Genomic DNA, 17,425 nt, shown 5'->3' on the forward strand with positions numbered 1-17,425 from the left:
TAATAATTATCTAAACTATAATTCTAATACTAAGAGTGGGAGCATTCACCGTGAAAATCTTCGTGTTCTTTCGACTTTACGTCAAATCAGGCGCGTATAAGGGAGGGGGGGTTGTTTTAGGGGTTCAAACCCCCTCCGAAAATCATTACATTATATTATGTAAACTCTTCTCTTCAAATAAGTAAATAATAACATAAATAATTTTCAACAAACGACTCTACAATAAACAAAAAATTTCAAATAATCATACAAAAAGTTCCATTTCTTTGGAAATTGATTCTACATGTTCTGAAACATCCCCCGAAAAAAATTTCAAGGTTTAACGATGTGTTCAATATCGTTGGCCTTGTGGAACGCTTCTAGTCTTCAACATAAAAATCACCACCTACACTGATAAAAATTTGCACGATCGATTCATATGTAAATAGCACTTCAAATTAAGGTAGCGCTTCGCCGTGGTCACGGGAGTTCGCTGCCTATCCCGGGGTTTCACGCACTTTACCCAAAATTGTGAGAAAACGGGAAAGAAAACGGAAATTCCAAGAACATACGATTCTAGATAATTAATTTCTCTATCGATTCGTATATAAATTGTGCCTGATAAACGTTTTTATCGAAAGATTTCGTGCGAGTTATAAAAATAAATGAGTTTTTCCTTATTCTTTCGCACGCACACAATGTCAACGCATGCATTGGGGTGTGCAAAATGCCACATGTGGTAGACGCTAACAACATTTCTTTTGTTTTCGTTTTCCGTTCTCTCTGCGTAAACGTTGAATATAGATGAGTAGAAAATGTAAGTAAGTGTTACTACTTTGTAAAATAATTACTATTCATGTTTCAATAGAACGAGAAATCAGTAATGATTTTCATCGTTACTAGCTTTGACGCTTTGTTGAAAACGTAGCACATCCCTACATATGCGAGTTGTTTATAGCAAGAAAAGGAAAAAATAAAACAAAATGTTTAACAAAACTCACACGAAATCTCGCGAAAGAAAAGCTTTCTAACTGATATTTTTCGCCAAATGCATAGTAAAATCATTTGCCTACAATTGTATGTTTTTGATTTTTCGTGAATCGGGTTAGTATTGGAGAAATTTGCAATTTAGGGTGAAATTTCGGCGACAAAGCAAGAGGAAGCAGTGAGTTGTCTCGCTTCGACCTGACCACGGCGAAGCGCTACCTTAATTAGAGTGCCTAAAACCAGAGTGGCGACCGTAATCCGTAATGTTGGCAACAATGCAAAACAATTAATCCGAAATGTTGACAGTGTCGTAAGCTTTACATTGTAGTTGATAGACCGTTTGCTAGTTTGAAACTGGAAGCTGTCATTCCAAACCAGGCTTCCCAGCAGTACTGCTTTTCAATGACATCCGCCACGAGATAGCATGAACTGTCTGAGTGCAAAGTCGAAAGCCCAGTCTACAATATGTGTGCAGCATATGCCGAACTGTAATGGCAACAGCGCTCGCATGCCTAAATGAATGCTGTCGCTGAGATAGTTTCTACTCACCAGTTTGATGAGAGTATTCTATCCGGAGAGTAGTCAAACCGAACGGGCTGTTTGTATCCTGTTTCTTTCTGTTCGCTCATTCGCATAAAATGTTACGGGGACAGCCTTAGAAAATCGAAGACATCCTTTGATTTTTAGGGAATTACTGTTACGAAGGGCTGTCGCCAGCCGGCTGTCTCATCAATGTCTCTTGAAGCAATAAACCGGCTGTTTCTGGAGACGAGCTGTGGTTTATAGTGCGCTCGCACTATTTCAGCTGCCTCAATGAAATGGTACTAGTACATACGATTGCGTTGTTGGGATTGCCTTTGCAGGAAATTTAAGGGTTTCATTACATTACCATTGTGGAATAAAGAAATTGTTTTAGATTTATATATACTGTCGGCGAAAGCAATGAATTTTAATAACTAACGAATATAAAAAGATAAACACAGAGTTTTGTGTAACGGCTCATATATCTGAATTACTGAAGTATTCATCCTTAGTGCTTCCTTCATATTCCTAAAGAAACAGATACACTAGCATTCATTGATAATACTCCGGAAATATCTTATGCACCCTTATTCTGAATAACGACGTTTTGATTTTTCTGTTTCTCCTAACTAAACCAATGAATTTTTTAGGATCGGAAATGACAGCCACAATATTATTATTATTATTATTATTATTATTATTATCATTATTTGATAAGTTGGCTAGAGCTGGTGCAACGAATGATTTCGTTGGTCCTGAACCAGCTTTACCACTTTCAACTAGTTGGATAAAGCACAAGATTCGTTCTTGGGCTGCATCCAAACGTGACAGCTGCTGGCGCAGCTTGCAAACTTGCGCTCAGACAATCTTTTCAGAAAGAAAACTGTTAAATATATGCAATGAACTCGGCTCTCAGAATGTTTCACTATTCATTTACAATATTTAAAGTTCCAAACGTTTAATTTTTTTAAATGCGGACACAAGCTACTTAGCCAATTAGACGGTAGAAAATTTTCGACATTCTTAGACTTGTAACTGCGGAAGTAGGATCCGAATTAAATTCAATAGTAACCTATGCAGTCATGCCTGATTTGGGAAAATAGGTGCAGGTGGGTCATTTCAGCCTGATTTGGGAAAATAGGTGCATTCATGCCTGAGAAATTGAGTGACGTTGTTTGACACATACAATACACATACATACACACGGAGGAATTGATTAACTTATCTTAGTCGAATGTCAACTTTCACTAGTCGAATTTTCAAGTAATTTCAAAACCTTTTTTATGACAAAATCAAAATCTATGTATAGACACTATGAAATTTTTATAATTCCAATGGCAGATATAAGATTCTTCAAAACCAAATTGAGCTTGAATTCATGTTTAGGTAGTTTTTGTTACTTACCATTTTTGGAAATATAAGTGTACTTTATAGGTAATCGTACTCCCCAAATTTCCCAACCAGAACCGGCAATGAAATTCAATACGATGAATCTATAGTGATTTTGAAACCGCAAATGATAAGATTTTAGCTCTAAATTAATCAAAAATATTTTTTTATTCATTTTTTCCCATCGATTTGTAGTCTTTCCAATTGTACATGTGTGGAATAATATGATGGAGTAGGTCTTGGTTTAATTTTACTATTAAAATGTTCGACAGGTTTTGTACGCACAATTTTGTCCGAGCTGGCGACAACACTAACGCCAGAGCGCTAAACGCTCTTTCAAAAGAAACTTGCGTTGCAGGCACAGTCATGAGGGTTGAAGCAACTTCCGAAATTTCTGGATGGGAGTCTTTTCGGTTTTCCCAATGCTTCCAAACGTCGAACATGTGACAGTTTCAACGTGTGTAAAAGTCGCGAACTTCTGGTAGCTATGACCAAAATAATATAATAGTTAATATGCCGTTTCTAGAGATAAGATGATTCAATGCTTAACAGGAAGAAAATGCATTCCAGATTATCAGCACATATGTATTTTGGAATATATTCCAGGTTAATAGAAACACTATACTATTCATATATATAAGATAACTTGATATGTCTGGAAAGCTTGAGACCATATTACTCACGAAAGACATTATGAAATAACTTGGTGAACTAAAACTTTTTTTTCTAAATAAAACGAAATAAACATTCGAACCTGTTACGGGCAACCATGCTGCATTCCACGCTTGGAAACATGTTTTTTGGAAGAACCGGAATTTTTCATTCAGTTTTTGCATTCAAAGCTTTGTTGTACGGTACCTGCCAATAAGTTTCTACATGATTTTTGCATTGCTAATTCCGACTCCGAATTTTGCACTCAAGGTTTTTATTCGATTGGTGGTTCAATGTACATATAACGAACTGAACGAGCCAGATTTTGTATGTTTCAGTTCTGACTTGGAAAGATTCTTAGTGTCCGTAGTATTGCAACACTGACTGCAATAGTCCCGTAGACTTACAAGTCGACTGCAAAGTTGAATGCTATTCAGAATCACGCTAACTAGTATCGAATACAGAATCTTTAATTTGAATATATCTTTTGCTACAAACATTCATTCACCGTTTACATCTAAAATCTGATTCAATTGACTTATTCACTCTTGTATAAGAAACGATTGCGCCTTTGATATCCTGAAGGAAGAGATAAAGAGGATGGAAATAATGCTCCACGCACATCAGTACGCGCCTACACTATGAATGTTACAACCAACAAACCGAACGTAAACTGCCTGAAACGAGCACGCCGAACTGTCTCAGCTCTTTAATTATGAATATAATTTCTTGAAAACAAACTTTTCTTTCTATAGAATTTCATTGATCGATCGATTCATAGAAGATCGATCAAAATATAAAAATTAACTATTCATTAAAACCAAAGTCCGTTCTTCAATCCGTTTCGTATATTATTAATTATCAATTATATTGTTATCAATGCCCTACCAACGGTGATTGCTATGCGCAATGATCAACCGCTGCGCAAAGCAATCACCAAAGGCAAAACTAAAACCCACATGCTTGCCTCGAATCTTCATAGCAAACCAAGAGCAACAAATTTGAACCGCACCGGCTACTGTCGCAGACCTGGTCAAGGGAGAGTAATATTTTGTTCTCGACAGAAACAACGCAGTGACTGATACCCGAAGCTTACTGTCGCAACAGCGAGAACTTCATGCTTCTTCGGCTGTCGTGGACCATGACAAAATGTCTTAAGATGGAATGAACTGTCGAACGAAGTGAATGACGGCAACGTTGGCTGTACAGAACTATTTGTCTAAGGGCTGTCGTGATGAAACCTATCACAAGGCTGTCATGGAAAGAGCAGCATGACATCCTCAATAATAATGTCGCGCGGCGGTACATTTGGGAAGCCTGTTCCAAACGAACAACTGTTGTCACTCTGATTATAGGCACTCTAAAATCAATATACAATATATTTCAATACATAACCAAAGCGATTTGTTTAAAGATTTCATGTGCAAATCCACTAAGATGCAAGATTAGATTGTTTTTTACTTAGCTGTTATGGTTTTTTTTCGTTCGGAAGTAATGTGTTTCGCTATTGAATCGAACTACATGTGTTAAATCCTTCATTTTCTAGTGGAAATGAGTACAGCACAAATGTATGAATTTCATATGGAATCTTGAGGTAACGTTTTATCTTATAGTTTTGATGTGCATTTCAGACAAATGTAGCATGATTTCCACTAAATACCAACAGTTTTTACAAGTTGAAAAACCTGTTGATATTTAGTGGAAATCATGCTACATACGTGACCTACTGACCTCAGCCCTTAACTCATAAAATGAATTGTAAATTACAACTAAATTTATGAGTTAAGGGCTGAGGCCAGTAACCACGTGTCTCGCTCTGCGTATTACATTTCTCTCCATGCTCTCTCGCATATGTACAAAATGACTCTCGATGGGCCAGGTGACCAGAAAAGTTTCGATACTTTCGGTTACAAGTTTGCATAAAATGTGTCTGCTTCCAATAAAGCTACATGCTGAGCCGATTTTATTTCTATCTCATGTTTCGTTACGTTGCCAGGAAACTGGAGCAGAAAAAATGGCGCGTAATTCGAGATCGACTTATCTTAACAAAAACAACATTCACTTCATTTTTATCGCGACAACATATAAGTTTTCATTCTCTAATCGCATCTAAATTAAATTATGTAGACATTATCAGGATAGATTTTTGATCCATGTTTTTGAAGGCGAGATATTCAATGAACAAGTTGAAAGACGGCGTTTTCAGCTATTCAATTCTTTCTTCAGAAAAAGACTTTCCAGACCGCTAAAGTCAATGAATCATTCTGAAATTTTCACAGAATAATCTAAACTAATTTTCTAATAGATTGTCAGTTTGGTTTTTTTTAATTCTGAGCGTTTCTGAGAAAATCAGATTTGAAGCGCGAAAATAACCCTCTAAAACACACTGGGCTCAGCCCTTAAGTACACATTTTCATGAATTTCATGTGCTTTACATGTAGAGATAATTCAAATGCTTGATTTTTCAATAAATTATACAACATATTTTAATTTACGCTTAGTTTTGCTTTTAAAGTGTATTGAAAAGTAAAGACTTGAGGAGTATTTTTATATACAATTTCCTGCTCCAAATATGTGCATGATGTGCAATAGATGTAAATGTGTGCACTTCATCTGCGATTTTTTTTTCAAAGAATAAATGAACTGCGGTAGAATCGATGCCAATATTATTGCTTCTGCTCTAAGTACATCGAAACCTCTATTTACGAACTTAACGGAGGTTCGTAAGTCGAGTTTGATTCGTAAAAAAAGTTTACGTTATTTGAAATTTACTTCATAAAAAATTCGAACAGAGCAGCGAATGTTGTAAAACCTACGCAGATGGATATTTTCGGAGAGAATTTGATGAGTAGACACCGGTAAACGATGTTTGTGGTCGCTCTGCAATCCAAGATGGTAACTTCCTGTATACTGATATTCCTTAAAAACCCAATACACGAGTATTTTCGATCGGAGATGCTGGAAAATAATGTTTAAATTCGTTTCGAAATTCATTATGGCGACTTCCGATCTAATGATATTCTTTGAAAACCCTTATATAACGTTTGCACTGAAAAAATTGACTTTTTCGGGTGGTGATAAAAAAGCTAAAAAATGATAAAAATGATAAATTTTCCATAAAAGGTATTTATTTAGGCTTACTTGCAAAAAAATTCTACGCTCTTGCGAGCGGCCTTTCGGCAGTTAACCGGAATATTACGCTTCAGGTTGGTGCAGAAATTCTCGATGGGACGCAGCGGGGGGGACGTTGTGCGGTTCGAAGACTTGGATATCACATCGATATTCAACCGCTCCATCTCGTCCAACGATCGCTTTGAGTAGTGGGCCGATGCCAGATCCAGACAGAAAACCGCCGTCTTCACCCTTGTAATATTTCTTGGTGAACGACGCACACTTCCGGCGAGCTATAAATTTTCCCGTTCACGGCCGCACATCTGCTTGGCTGGTAAAAGGTGCATTTAAATTCATACAGTCGCACCTGCTAGCAGAATATAAGTTACAGTCGAAACCAGTAAAATTCATGTTGATCTAACATTAAGTCATTACAAATGAAATTTTCTGTCAATTAACAAATTAGGTCTTAATGAATTGCATCGTATGAGGGATTAAATCACCCGTAAAATTCAAATTGTTTTGGAGCGTGGTTTCCATGGAATATTAATGACCAGGAAATCGTTTTCATTTAATTCAAAAACCTCTTATTACAAAGTAGGGTTTGCGTTATTTGTGGTTTATTCGCAAAAAAAGATACCGATGTTTGGAATTTGATTCGTAAAAAAAGTTACGTTACGCAAATTTGTCGGCAAAAACAAATTTAGATTTGGCTGGAACATCCCCCCGAGCCGTTGCCAAGTAAAATTTTGACCTGGGATTTGCCGAAGTCAGCCTTGACATAGGTTTCATCGTCCATCAGAAGACAACCGTCGAACTTGGTCAGCACCTGGTCATATAGTTTCCGAGCACGAATTTTGACCACACTATTCTGTTTTATGGTCCGGTTTGGCTGTTTGCTACCTCGATACGACTTGATTACTTCCCGGAGTCGAGTTCTCCTCACGGTACTATGGACAGCACCGAATTTTCTGGCCAAATCACGGTCCGACAGATTAGGATTCCTCTTAATCGTCTTCAAAATCTTACCACGCAGTTTCCAGTCGACAGTTCCACTCCGACGATTGGCTTGACAAAATTCCCGACACGTGGGTGCCAAGAACTTCCAAATCCGTCCACCAGGAGCGCCACAATATGATCAAAAGTTTGTTCCAATTCTAAATGAAGCAAGCTTTATGCGCAATAAATAGTTTTGTGCGATTCTGGGAACATCATTAAAAATCTGTTTCTATATGTATCGTTTATAAAAAGAGAATTGTTTCAATAGTTTCATATCATTTATCGGAACTTTTCGAGTCTGTTTTAGTTTTTTATGTATTTAGTATTTGACGATTGCTTCAACTCATTTTTTCGAAGTTTCAAATTGCCTTATTGGCTGAGTTTAAATGTCCGCTCTTTATGTATCAGTATATTACGGTTAAATTTACTATCACCAGGTGTACAAGTTACTACCTTTTTTGCAAAACAGCTCTGATAGCTGATAGCTGACTTTGTAACAAGAATAAATTTGATTATTTAATTTAAGAACATATAATGACCCGAGTTTCACCAATTTACTTCCAGGGTCGAACCCCTTTCGTACGAGCACCTGTACAATCTGGGCCGAACCGGTGGTAGTACCGTCGGATCTACGACCCTGAACGGTTACAAACCCAAGGTGGGCATGCATTCGATCTACTCCGAGTCGGACGAAGGCGATTGGTGCTAGCACAGGTTGTCGGAGAGTACACGAATTCCGAGGGCCAATATTGGATATGCGGACGCTTCGAACCGAAGCAACAACGACACAACGACCCGACAGGACAACGGAACATTGCGCACTCAATCAGCTAGCAGAAGCAGATACGGAAACTACTACAATCACTTCGATGACGTCAAGACTACAGTGAGAGCAGCGGGGGCTTCCCTCGGACGGCTGCGCAACCTAGTGATAGCGGTATAAGTAGCAAGTAATTAACACGAGCGGACTATCGTCATCATCCTACTAAGGATCGTATCGTACTCGTATCGGTAACGGATACGATTGTTCCGGTAGAGAGTTGCGGGATCATCGGCCAGCAGCACTAACCCTGAATGCTACGTTCGTCCGCAAGCTCCGCAATTCGTTGCCACATTTTCGAATACTCGATGCAACTCCGCAAATTCGTTTTGACTGCTTGCTTCAGTTTATAGGATATTAATAAGATTTGAAATGAAGAAACAAACAAAAAAATACATCGCATATAAATTACAATTCAAAACGATCCATCCAAAAAAATCGAAAACGAGAAAATTAACTAAAAATTTAATAGCAACAAATGAAATTTGACGACGAAGATGAGGTAGCATAGGCTAGCAAAACATGAAACTGAGTGAAATAATCTTCATCTAGCAAACGTATTTTGATATACATTCAATTTAATTTGACTACAATGAAAAGCGAAAGAGGCATCAATGCTGGAGGAAGCTACCAACTTTTCAATCTTTCATAACTTAAGAAGAAGATAAATAAATCGATTTAAATACTCATCCAAACGGTAAACCAAATCTGGTCTAGTTTTACGGAATTGTTGTCGCTTATTCTTATCTCTAATTGGACAACAATAAAATGACGGTAGATTGGTTTGAGTCCGATTCAACCGCGACTTGATTGGACAGAAACATTCTGGCCGAATCAATCGTGAAGTTCTACTAGAGAGTTTTCCGTTCTTTTGAATAAGTCCGTTCACACTAAATTCATCTTCACAATCGTTAGGTGATAAGTTCTAGATTAAATTGAAGCGAAGCTATTTGTACGATTTCGATCATTTACTTAGGAACAGTAGGGCTAACAACTTCATGCGTGCAATAATTCGTCCATCAGTGCAAGTTGCGTTATTCGTATCAGGATCGGGCTTTGTTTTTACTGAAAATACTAGCAATGATAGAGTAGGCATGTTTCTAGGCTGTAAGGTTAGGATCAAGTGCACAAAACCAAACAAAAAGAATACTTAGAAAACTTTGAAATAATAAAAGTATAAAATCATCGCAGGTTGTTACAAATCAGTAGGAATTGAATGGTTATCGAAGAGGCAATTTATCTCATATATAGGTATAATGTATATTTTTAGATTCAAAGAAAAGATTTTGTTACAAAAGTTTACTATAGAAGCATATCCCAGATGTTTTGTTGTTTCACAGAGCACGTCTCATATTTTACTCTATGGATCCAGAATATATCTATTGTTCATCGCATTGCGATATAATTACATTATGAGATCTAGTCATTAAATACTTTGGACGGATTCAGTTGAAGTTACAAACAAGTAAACAGTTAGCAATCCAAACTTGAAATTTATTAGTTTTTCACTATCACGTTGAAAATTTAACAGATATTTACGACCGCCGTTAATGGCTGTCGATTGGATGCTACAATAGCTTGGCGGTGCCAAAGATGTTAACTACCAAAGCATTCGTGGAAGAAGTTTTAGGAGTTCCGGGAAACCTGAAATATTACCAATTTGACAAACTGAACTATCACTGTCCTATTGCGTTCTTCGTTCCAAACGTTGTCATCCCAGAGATAGAGGTTTCCAAAAAGATTCTGGGTTGTAGTTACTTCGATGTATCATATTTTAGTAACTTTTTAAAGGCAAATGCCACAGATTTGCATTGTATCGATGAAAGAATGAGGACTGAAACTCTTCTGATTCTCTCTGCAGACGTAAGTTGGTTTAATCTTGCCATAGACGAACGAGTGACGGTAACATTGATACTCTCTTTTTATGCAATGAGAGGCGAAAATGCTTCGTCTCTCTTCGTTTGTTTTGGATGCGGTCATTTACGAATGTGACAGTATTAAACGAATATGAATCTGTTGGACTGGACTCTTTCATTGAGCATGCGTGATAATTTTAGGCTCTGGTAGAAACATTACTACTCAGTGAAATTTTGTTTAGAGAAACAGAACAGCTTATTATAGTGACTAACTTTTTGTTTGTCTCATGATTGTTACAAAATTGATAATTTCAGGTAAGGTAACTGTTTTTTTTTTGTTTTGATTATAATATTATTGTTATAGAGGTTTTAATCTTAAAGTTATTCATCTCTTCGGTCCAGAAAAATCTTCTGACCCTATGTGCGGGGTTGGGAATCTCGAACCCAGATGGGCTGCGTGAAAGACATCGCCTAACCCATCACGCTATAGCCGTCATTCTAGGTAACTAATTTCTCTTGTTTCCTTCGTACCCTTTTATTAAAGTTCATATAACTGCTTATTAAGCTTATCCCGAATTCTGAATAAGTTATATTTCAAATAGATTTTCCTAGTTGATTCAATTTATTAGAAACAAATATTATTGATATTCACTTCGAACTTTCTCTGGTTGCGACCAGTTTTCCGAAGAATCAGTCTTGCTTCACTTCAAACAATCAAAGACCGCCCTTACACGGAACCGCAAAACCACCTAATTTTAAGTACATTCCACACAATTTGGAGGTTCCGTTCAATAACCTAATCTTAGGTAAAGTGGCTCTAGGTAATTTCCGCAAGGCACATGCAAAAAATTCACCTAAATTCACTTCACTCGATTTACACCGTGAAGTGATACCCATAATAAGGGTCACAGTCACTTAACTTTGTTTTCACCGTGTAATAAGGGCCAGCTTATTGAACGAAGCTCTCGCTGTTGGGCGATTTTGCTATTTGTATTTTGAGAACAATGGAAGGAGCGAATGAAAGAAAAGATTCAAAAGAACTCAAAATTCAGTAAAAAGAAGTCAAATAATAGGTAGTTTTTATTTTCCGTATACAATCAAACATTACCCGCACGTTTGTCTACCTGGGCAGCCATGGCCACCAGACGGCTACCAAAATTGATTCAGTGACAGTGAGATACAAGCGACTTTGTTTGACAAAACAAAGTCGCTTGTATCTAAGTTAGCCGAGCGTTTTCATCTTCTCACCTTCGCTGAAAATGTCAAAGATTCCAATGTGGAAAAATCCTGGTGGATACGGTTGTATCGTTTGAGTTGTATATCTGGCAGCGGTGAGGCAGTCGGTCACCAGAATGTCTGCCAGCCATATTTTTCCAGTTGACAGCGTTTAGTCAGCCATCTGGCAGCCATGCGTATGCGGGTTGGTAACGAAAAGTGTAAAAAACAGAGATGCCAGGTCTACAGATTTGTCTGTAAATCTGCAGATTTCGTGTATAGTGGTGCAAACATTGTTTGTTGCTGACTTTTTCTGCAGACTTTTAAAAATCGAGTTTTTCGCAGACTTTCGTCAAAATTTACAGACTTTTGAAATTGCCGCAATATTTTTTGCTCGCCAAGTCAGTTGAGCGTATCATACTTTCTAGAGAAATTGAAGCCTGCAGACAATTTTTTTCAGATTTATTGTCTTTTGCAACCCCTGTCTGATGATATTTGAAATTGGTATTCCTTTGTAGCTTAAATACTAGAGAGGTGCGTCGAGTTTTTCCTCACATACATCCATCCGCTCACATTGACTTCAGATTAAAAAGAGCTTGCATGGCTTTCAGCCAACGCAGACGAGCTTTTGGACCAATTTTGACATATGGATGTCGTTTATGTGACAGAAAGGAGAAGTTTTGACAGTTCAGTCAAAGCTAAATCATCTCCAAAGGATTGTTCTAATGGCAATGAAATTAGTATTCACGACAACTCCCACTACTACTCTAGAGACGCTACTGTGCATTCAACCACTACATGTGTTCCTAAAACAAAAAGCATTGTCGTTTGCATATCGTCTCAAGGTTAAAGGGCTTTGAAAAAGTAACCTCATAGACTATACTACTTGCCACGTTCGCTTATGGTCTCAAATGGTTACCTGAGATGAGTATTTACTCGCTCCTAGTGACCTAACTCTTACATGCAGTTTTCCTTTCAAAATATTCAATGTTAGATACCCTCTTCGTGATAAATGGTTGTCTGGTTATTTGAAATGACAACTTGATGAACACATAGTTTGTTTTACGGACGGTTCTCTGTTGGATGGCCGTGCTGGTGTCTACTGTCGTGAAATGATGCTAGAGCAGTCTCATTCACTTGGTAGATACTGTACTGTGTTCCAAGCAGAAATCTACGCGATTCTGTGTGGAATACAATCGGCACTTCAGCAGAGAATCTGTGGTAAGCGATTTTATTTTCGTTCCGATAGTCAGGCGTCTTTGAAGGCACTCAGTTCGAATGTGTGTATGGGGAGCTAGATTTGAAGGATATTCTATCGTTTCTTACCCAATGTGGTAAGGAGCTATAGTCAGAGGGGTTCATCGTTCTTTCAGGAGTGAATTAATCCTTTCTCTTTTTAGCTTGAAAAGTTTTAGCAAAGGTTTGATACCCACTAGGAACAGATTTTAAAATTTGATAGTATTCAAGATACTGAGGCAAAAAAAATTCCAACAGGTTCCATCATTTTACCAAGCACTAAAATTCAATACAACCTATGATCAATATTCCGATGCTCATTATCTTGAGATTTCTGGGATGACAACGAATGATAGTTCCGCATCTAGGCTAAAACTCTAAACACCAATTTATTTTTTCTGAACCATTCAAAATAGTATGAACGTTCATTAAGGAATTGCCAAACACAAAAGCACAACCCGTAAAGCTTTAGTTCAGCGTTTCAAGTGTACATAGTAGAAAATCTTTCGACCATCTGATGTCATAAGCCGAGCCGTTTCTGTTCACAACACCAACTAGGAGTTGAAGCTTTAACTTGGTTCAGTAGGAAATCAACACCGAATATAGCGTAAATGGGAGAGTTTTGAGTGTTCTATGAGTTGGGCCATTTTAGCAAACAATTGTTACGTTTCTCTCCAAGTAAGTCGCCAAGCTTAGTAAAAGCTCTAAATAAACACAGAAAGTAACCAAGCAGTGAGAGTGGCAGTTAAACTACAATCTTCGCAAAGAATCCAGTTTTTTATACAACATCGCCTACATACAGGCAAAGCATAAACCGATACAAAAGCAAAGATTGAAGCTACACCAAGTGATACATTACCAGTTTAACAACGTTAAAATTTAAGCGCGCATAGATAAATCATTTACCGAGTTCAAACAGTTTCAAATCGCAACATTTTATTCCATAGCAGTGATTGGGACTTATATGCAAACAAAAAAAAACTCAAACTAGTTAAAAATTTATAAAATTATTAGACTAGAATAGCCATTGTCTGTACATACTAGAAGAGGTAAGATAAAAGATTTTACTAACTAATTCAAACTGCTTCTATTTTGCGAAAATTTTCTATCAGTAGGTGAAATCAATCCTTAGTCAAGTATAGGAAAAATATCGATTTGAATTTAAACTTAAGTTGGTGTCAACATTCTAAATTCATTGAATCGACCACAATAACCTACTCAACTGAATGAAATTTACTTTACTGATATTGAAAAATATTCTTCGTGATTTACTCACACCGCAGATAACAGATATCCAAGCTCCCATTCTGTGTGTAAAATTTGGAATGATCTGTCTGGCGAACACTTGTAGATGTCACCGCGATCGCCACTGTGTCAGGTCAGGTGATGCAATTCCATCACGACAAATTTTAGTTTTAATGTAGGTTGTTATTGCAAGTTTGTTATTATTCTGATAGAAATGTGATTTAAACGACCTAGCAGTAAAATGCAATATTGAACTCTTGTGAGAATCATGAGAGAACCATTCCAATCGTTGTAGTTGGAACATTTATGTAATAGACAAGAAAATATGGTTTTGTAAGATTGAGGAAAGCAGGTGAGTAGGTGGCAGTGGGAAACCTCGTATTTCCACCGTATAGCAAATTAAAAATTCACACAGCTCAAGCCTGGATATTTGTTATCTGTGCCCACACAAACACACACTCATCTGCTGAATTCGACATAACCTTAAAGGAAAACGATCCTCATTGCTCGTCAATGCAATTCGTTCTCGATACTTCGCCAAGTATGTAAGCACACTAACCATTTGCAGAATGAAAAGAAAAAGAAAGAATAACAAACTGCCACTAATCTTACTACTACATAAAATAAAACCTACGGAATGTAAGGCTAGCTGAACGGTCCCAGAAACTAAGCAGGTCAATCCTACATTACTCCGATATGAGAAAATTCTACACGAATAAATAAAGCAGACACAGACATAATTATTACTCAAATGAATCGAACTAGGCAGAGCGAACACGAACCGACCGACTTCCGAATGTAATCAACTTACGAGTGAAATTCTACTAAAAACTCGTTTCTCGAAATTATCACAAAAGAAGCATCTTTATTTTCTTTTCCTCCTACTACTAACATACTACTACTAATACTATTACTACTCATACAGACACACTCACACACGAACACGAAATGCAGTCTAAAATGTGATGTTTACTACAAAGTTTATACTAGATTGATATGAACTAAATGAACGAAAATCAGCTGGAGGTCGATTCGAACCGATTTTGAAGGACAAACAAGTTAAGGAGCAAAACGTAGTCGAAGGGAAAATAAAAACGAAAAAAACAAAAACAAAAAACCACACGGCACAGCCGAAGAGAGCAATCGGAATACGGATCCTTATTTGCTACGACCATTTTGGGGCGTCCTCCAAGCAAACCATTATTTATATATTTACATTAGGTACATACAACTCAAAGCTAGCAAAATTTAAACGTAATCGAATGAAAGCATTACTCGCACATTTGTAAATTTTTCACTATTTTATATTACGCAGTGTACATTAAAACCGAATGGAAAAAAGCGCATTGAAGTCAAATTGCATTCAGAGAGAATTAAAAAAGAAAACAGAATAGTTCTAACTAGAAGTGGAATGTTTTACTTTTCTTCCGCAATTGAATGATGGTGATGACATTTTTTCCGAAAAGTGAGAAACATAGATGTTGAAGTAAGTCTGTTTTCAGTTGTCGATAGTAAAATATCACGGAAGCCGAAATATTTTGGGTTGGTTCGGTTCTTCGCAAAAATTAAGTAGATGCTACCCGATTTCGAAAAATAAATCGAACCTGAAGACTGAAAAACAACCCAATTTTAAGTGTTTTTCATCTAATTTCGGGACTTCGTTGAATATCCTGTTTCAGGAGAAGTGGCTCTAGCTTTTCCTCACTTTTTAGCCAAATCGCATTTATTGTTTGCCTTTCCTTTCGACTTTCCATGATTTAGATACACAATGGCTCCTTATTTTTATATTGGACGAAGTTCAAGGGTGTTCGAAGGATCAGTCCTTCGGTATAATACAGATATTGTTTTCTACATAGTACTCCTGGACTGCTTTACCAAAGCAGGACAAACAATCGCCCCTGCAGTTATCGAAATTTTGTGATCATAACCACAATTACAAGTAGCCTGCCATATCATGTGCTTTCTAGAAATCTATCCCAAATGTTTGGCTGTCGATCTTGCGACGCCATTAACCTCAAAATCAAGAAGCCTCTTGAAATCTGCTTTTACATTTAATTCATCATCCATACATTTAATCCATCATTTTAAGGTAATTGAACAAATAAATTTTAAGACAGTATTCAAGTTTTAACCAAATTTTTTATTATTTATTCGTGAAAAAAATGTAGACTACAAACAAAAAAAAGTTTCAATAAATTTCCGTTTGAGCTGTTAGTAGAATATTGTCACTAATAGTACTGTTGTTGTACCGTTTAATTCTACTACGTCACGTCATTACACTCCCACAAAGTTACTATTTTCACAACTGCACACACTGCAGCGTTCTATCAATAAACTTATAAACCCGATACACTGAAGAAGGAAGTAAATAACATTTCGAAATACGTATCTGTTATATAACGTTTTTTTTTTATTTGACTTTTTGCATTCTGCTTTACGCGGCCGTTTTACAATGAAAAAAATATTTATTCTTTTTTAATGGATCTTGTTTTTTTTTTTTTTCTTGGAGGAGAGGCGCTTTCGCTGTTATCTAGCGAATGAAGGGAGAGCAGTGGTTCGCTATTCACACTCCCGTCCATTGGTTCGGCATCACTGTTATTGGCGGAACAATCGTTATTTATTTCACAGGCGTTGGGTATGTTGCTAACTGCAGTTGGCGTACCTCGTTCTATAGGGGACACTGATGTTTTCGTTGAAGGGGATGCTTCATTGTTGTTGGTGGCTGTCACAGGTGTACTGGGGTTGGTTGGGGTTGGTGTGAAGGAAGCAGCGTTGTTTTTTTGGTGTAATTGTCTCCTTGTCCAGTTTATCACATGGCTTACCGTAGTGAACAGCTTTTTGGCAATATTGACATGTGGCCATCTGATTGTCATATGTAACAAGTGATTTGCACGGGATTCTCGTATCCTGACCGAAAGTCACAAAAAAGGTATAGGTCTCTTCAAGCGCATGCGTAACAAACGTACACCATTCATAATACCGGGGAAACAGTTCTTCCACTTTTCTTTTTCGATAGAGAGAATCTCTCCGTCTTGGAACATACTTTTGCGAATATAAGGATCGATTACGCTTGAGGGAAGATCATGCACACGTTCTTCTATAGCACTACCTTCCATATATACTGGAGTATTGTACTTAATGTTTTTTTGCTCCACATAGTGCACATTGTTATTGTCTTTTGCGAATTAAATTACATCCAACTCTTTATAAAACTGGATGTAAACAACATTATTTGTCTTATTGCATTGAAGTAAATGCACACGTTTAATGTCAAGATGCATTTGCACCTTAAGGAAATGCACTCGTATCGAAGGTCAAAGCAAAGTTCTCGTATCGAAGGTTGAATTTTTCACTGCCTGAAGTCAACAATAATTGTATTCTTTAGTAGCGGTGGTAGCTTTTGTTCGTATTTTGT

General features: G+C 37.1%; 1 protein-coding gene across 3 annotated transcripts in view; it reads left to right on the forward strand.

Moving 5' to 3' along the window:
* Positions 1 to 15,416, forward strand: part of LOC131428336 (voltage-dependent calcium channel type A subunit alpha-1-like) — a 182,170-nt gene extending 166,754 nt beyond the window's left edge. For all 3 annotated transcript variants that reach the window (XM_058592229.1, XM_058592230.1, XM_058592232.1), the window contains one exon: positions 8,203 to 15,416. In XM_058592229.1, coding sequence (XP_058448212.1) covers positions 8,203 to 8,347 — 145 coding nt within the window. In that variant the 3' untranslated portion in view covers positions 8,348 to 15,416. The remainder of the gene's footprint in view (positions 1 to 8,202) is intronic.
* Positions 15,417 to 17,425: the final 2,009 nt, after the last annotated feature.

The sequence above is a fragment of the Malaya genurostris genome, chromosome 2 (assembly GCF_030247185.1).
Source record: "Malaya genurostris strain Urasoe2022 chromosome 2, Malgen_1.1, whole genome shotgun sequence".
In the NCBI taxonomy this organism is placed as follows: Eukaryota; Metazoa; Arthropoda; class Insecta; order Diptera; family Culicidae; genus Malaya; species Malaya genurostris.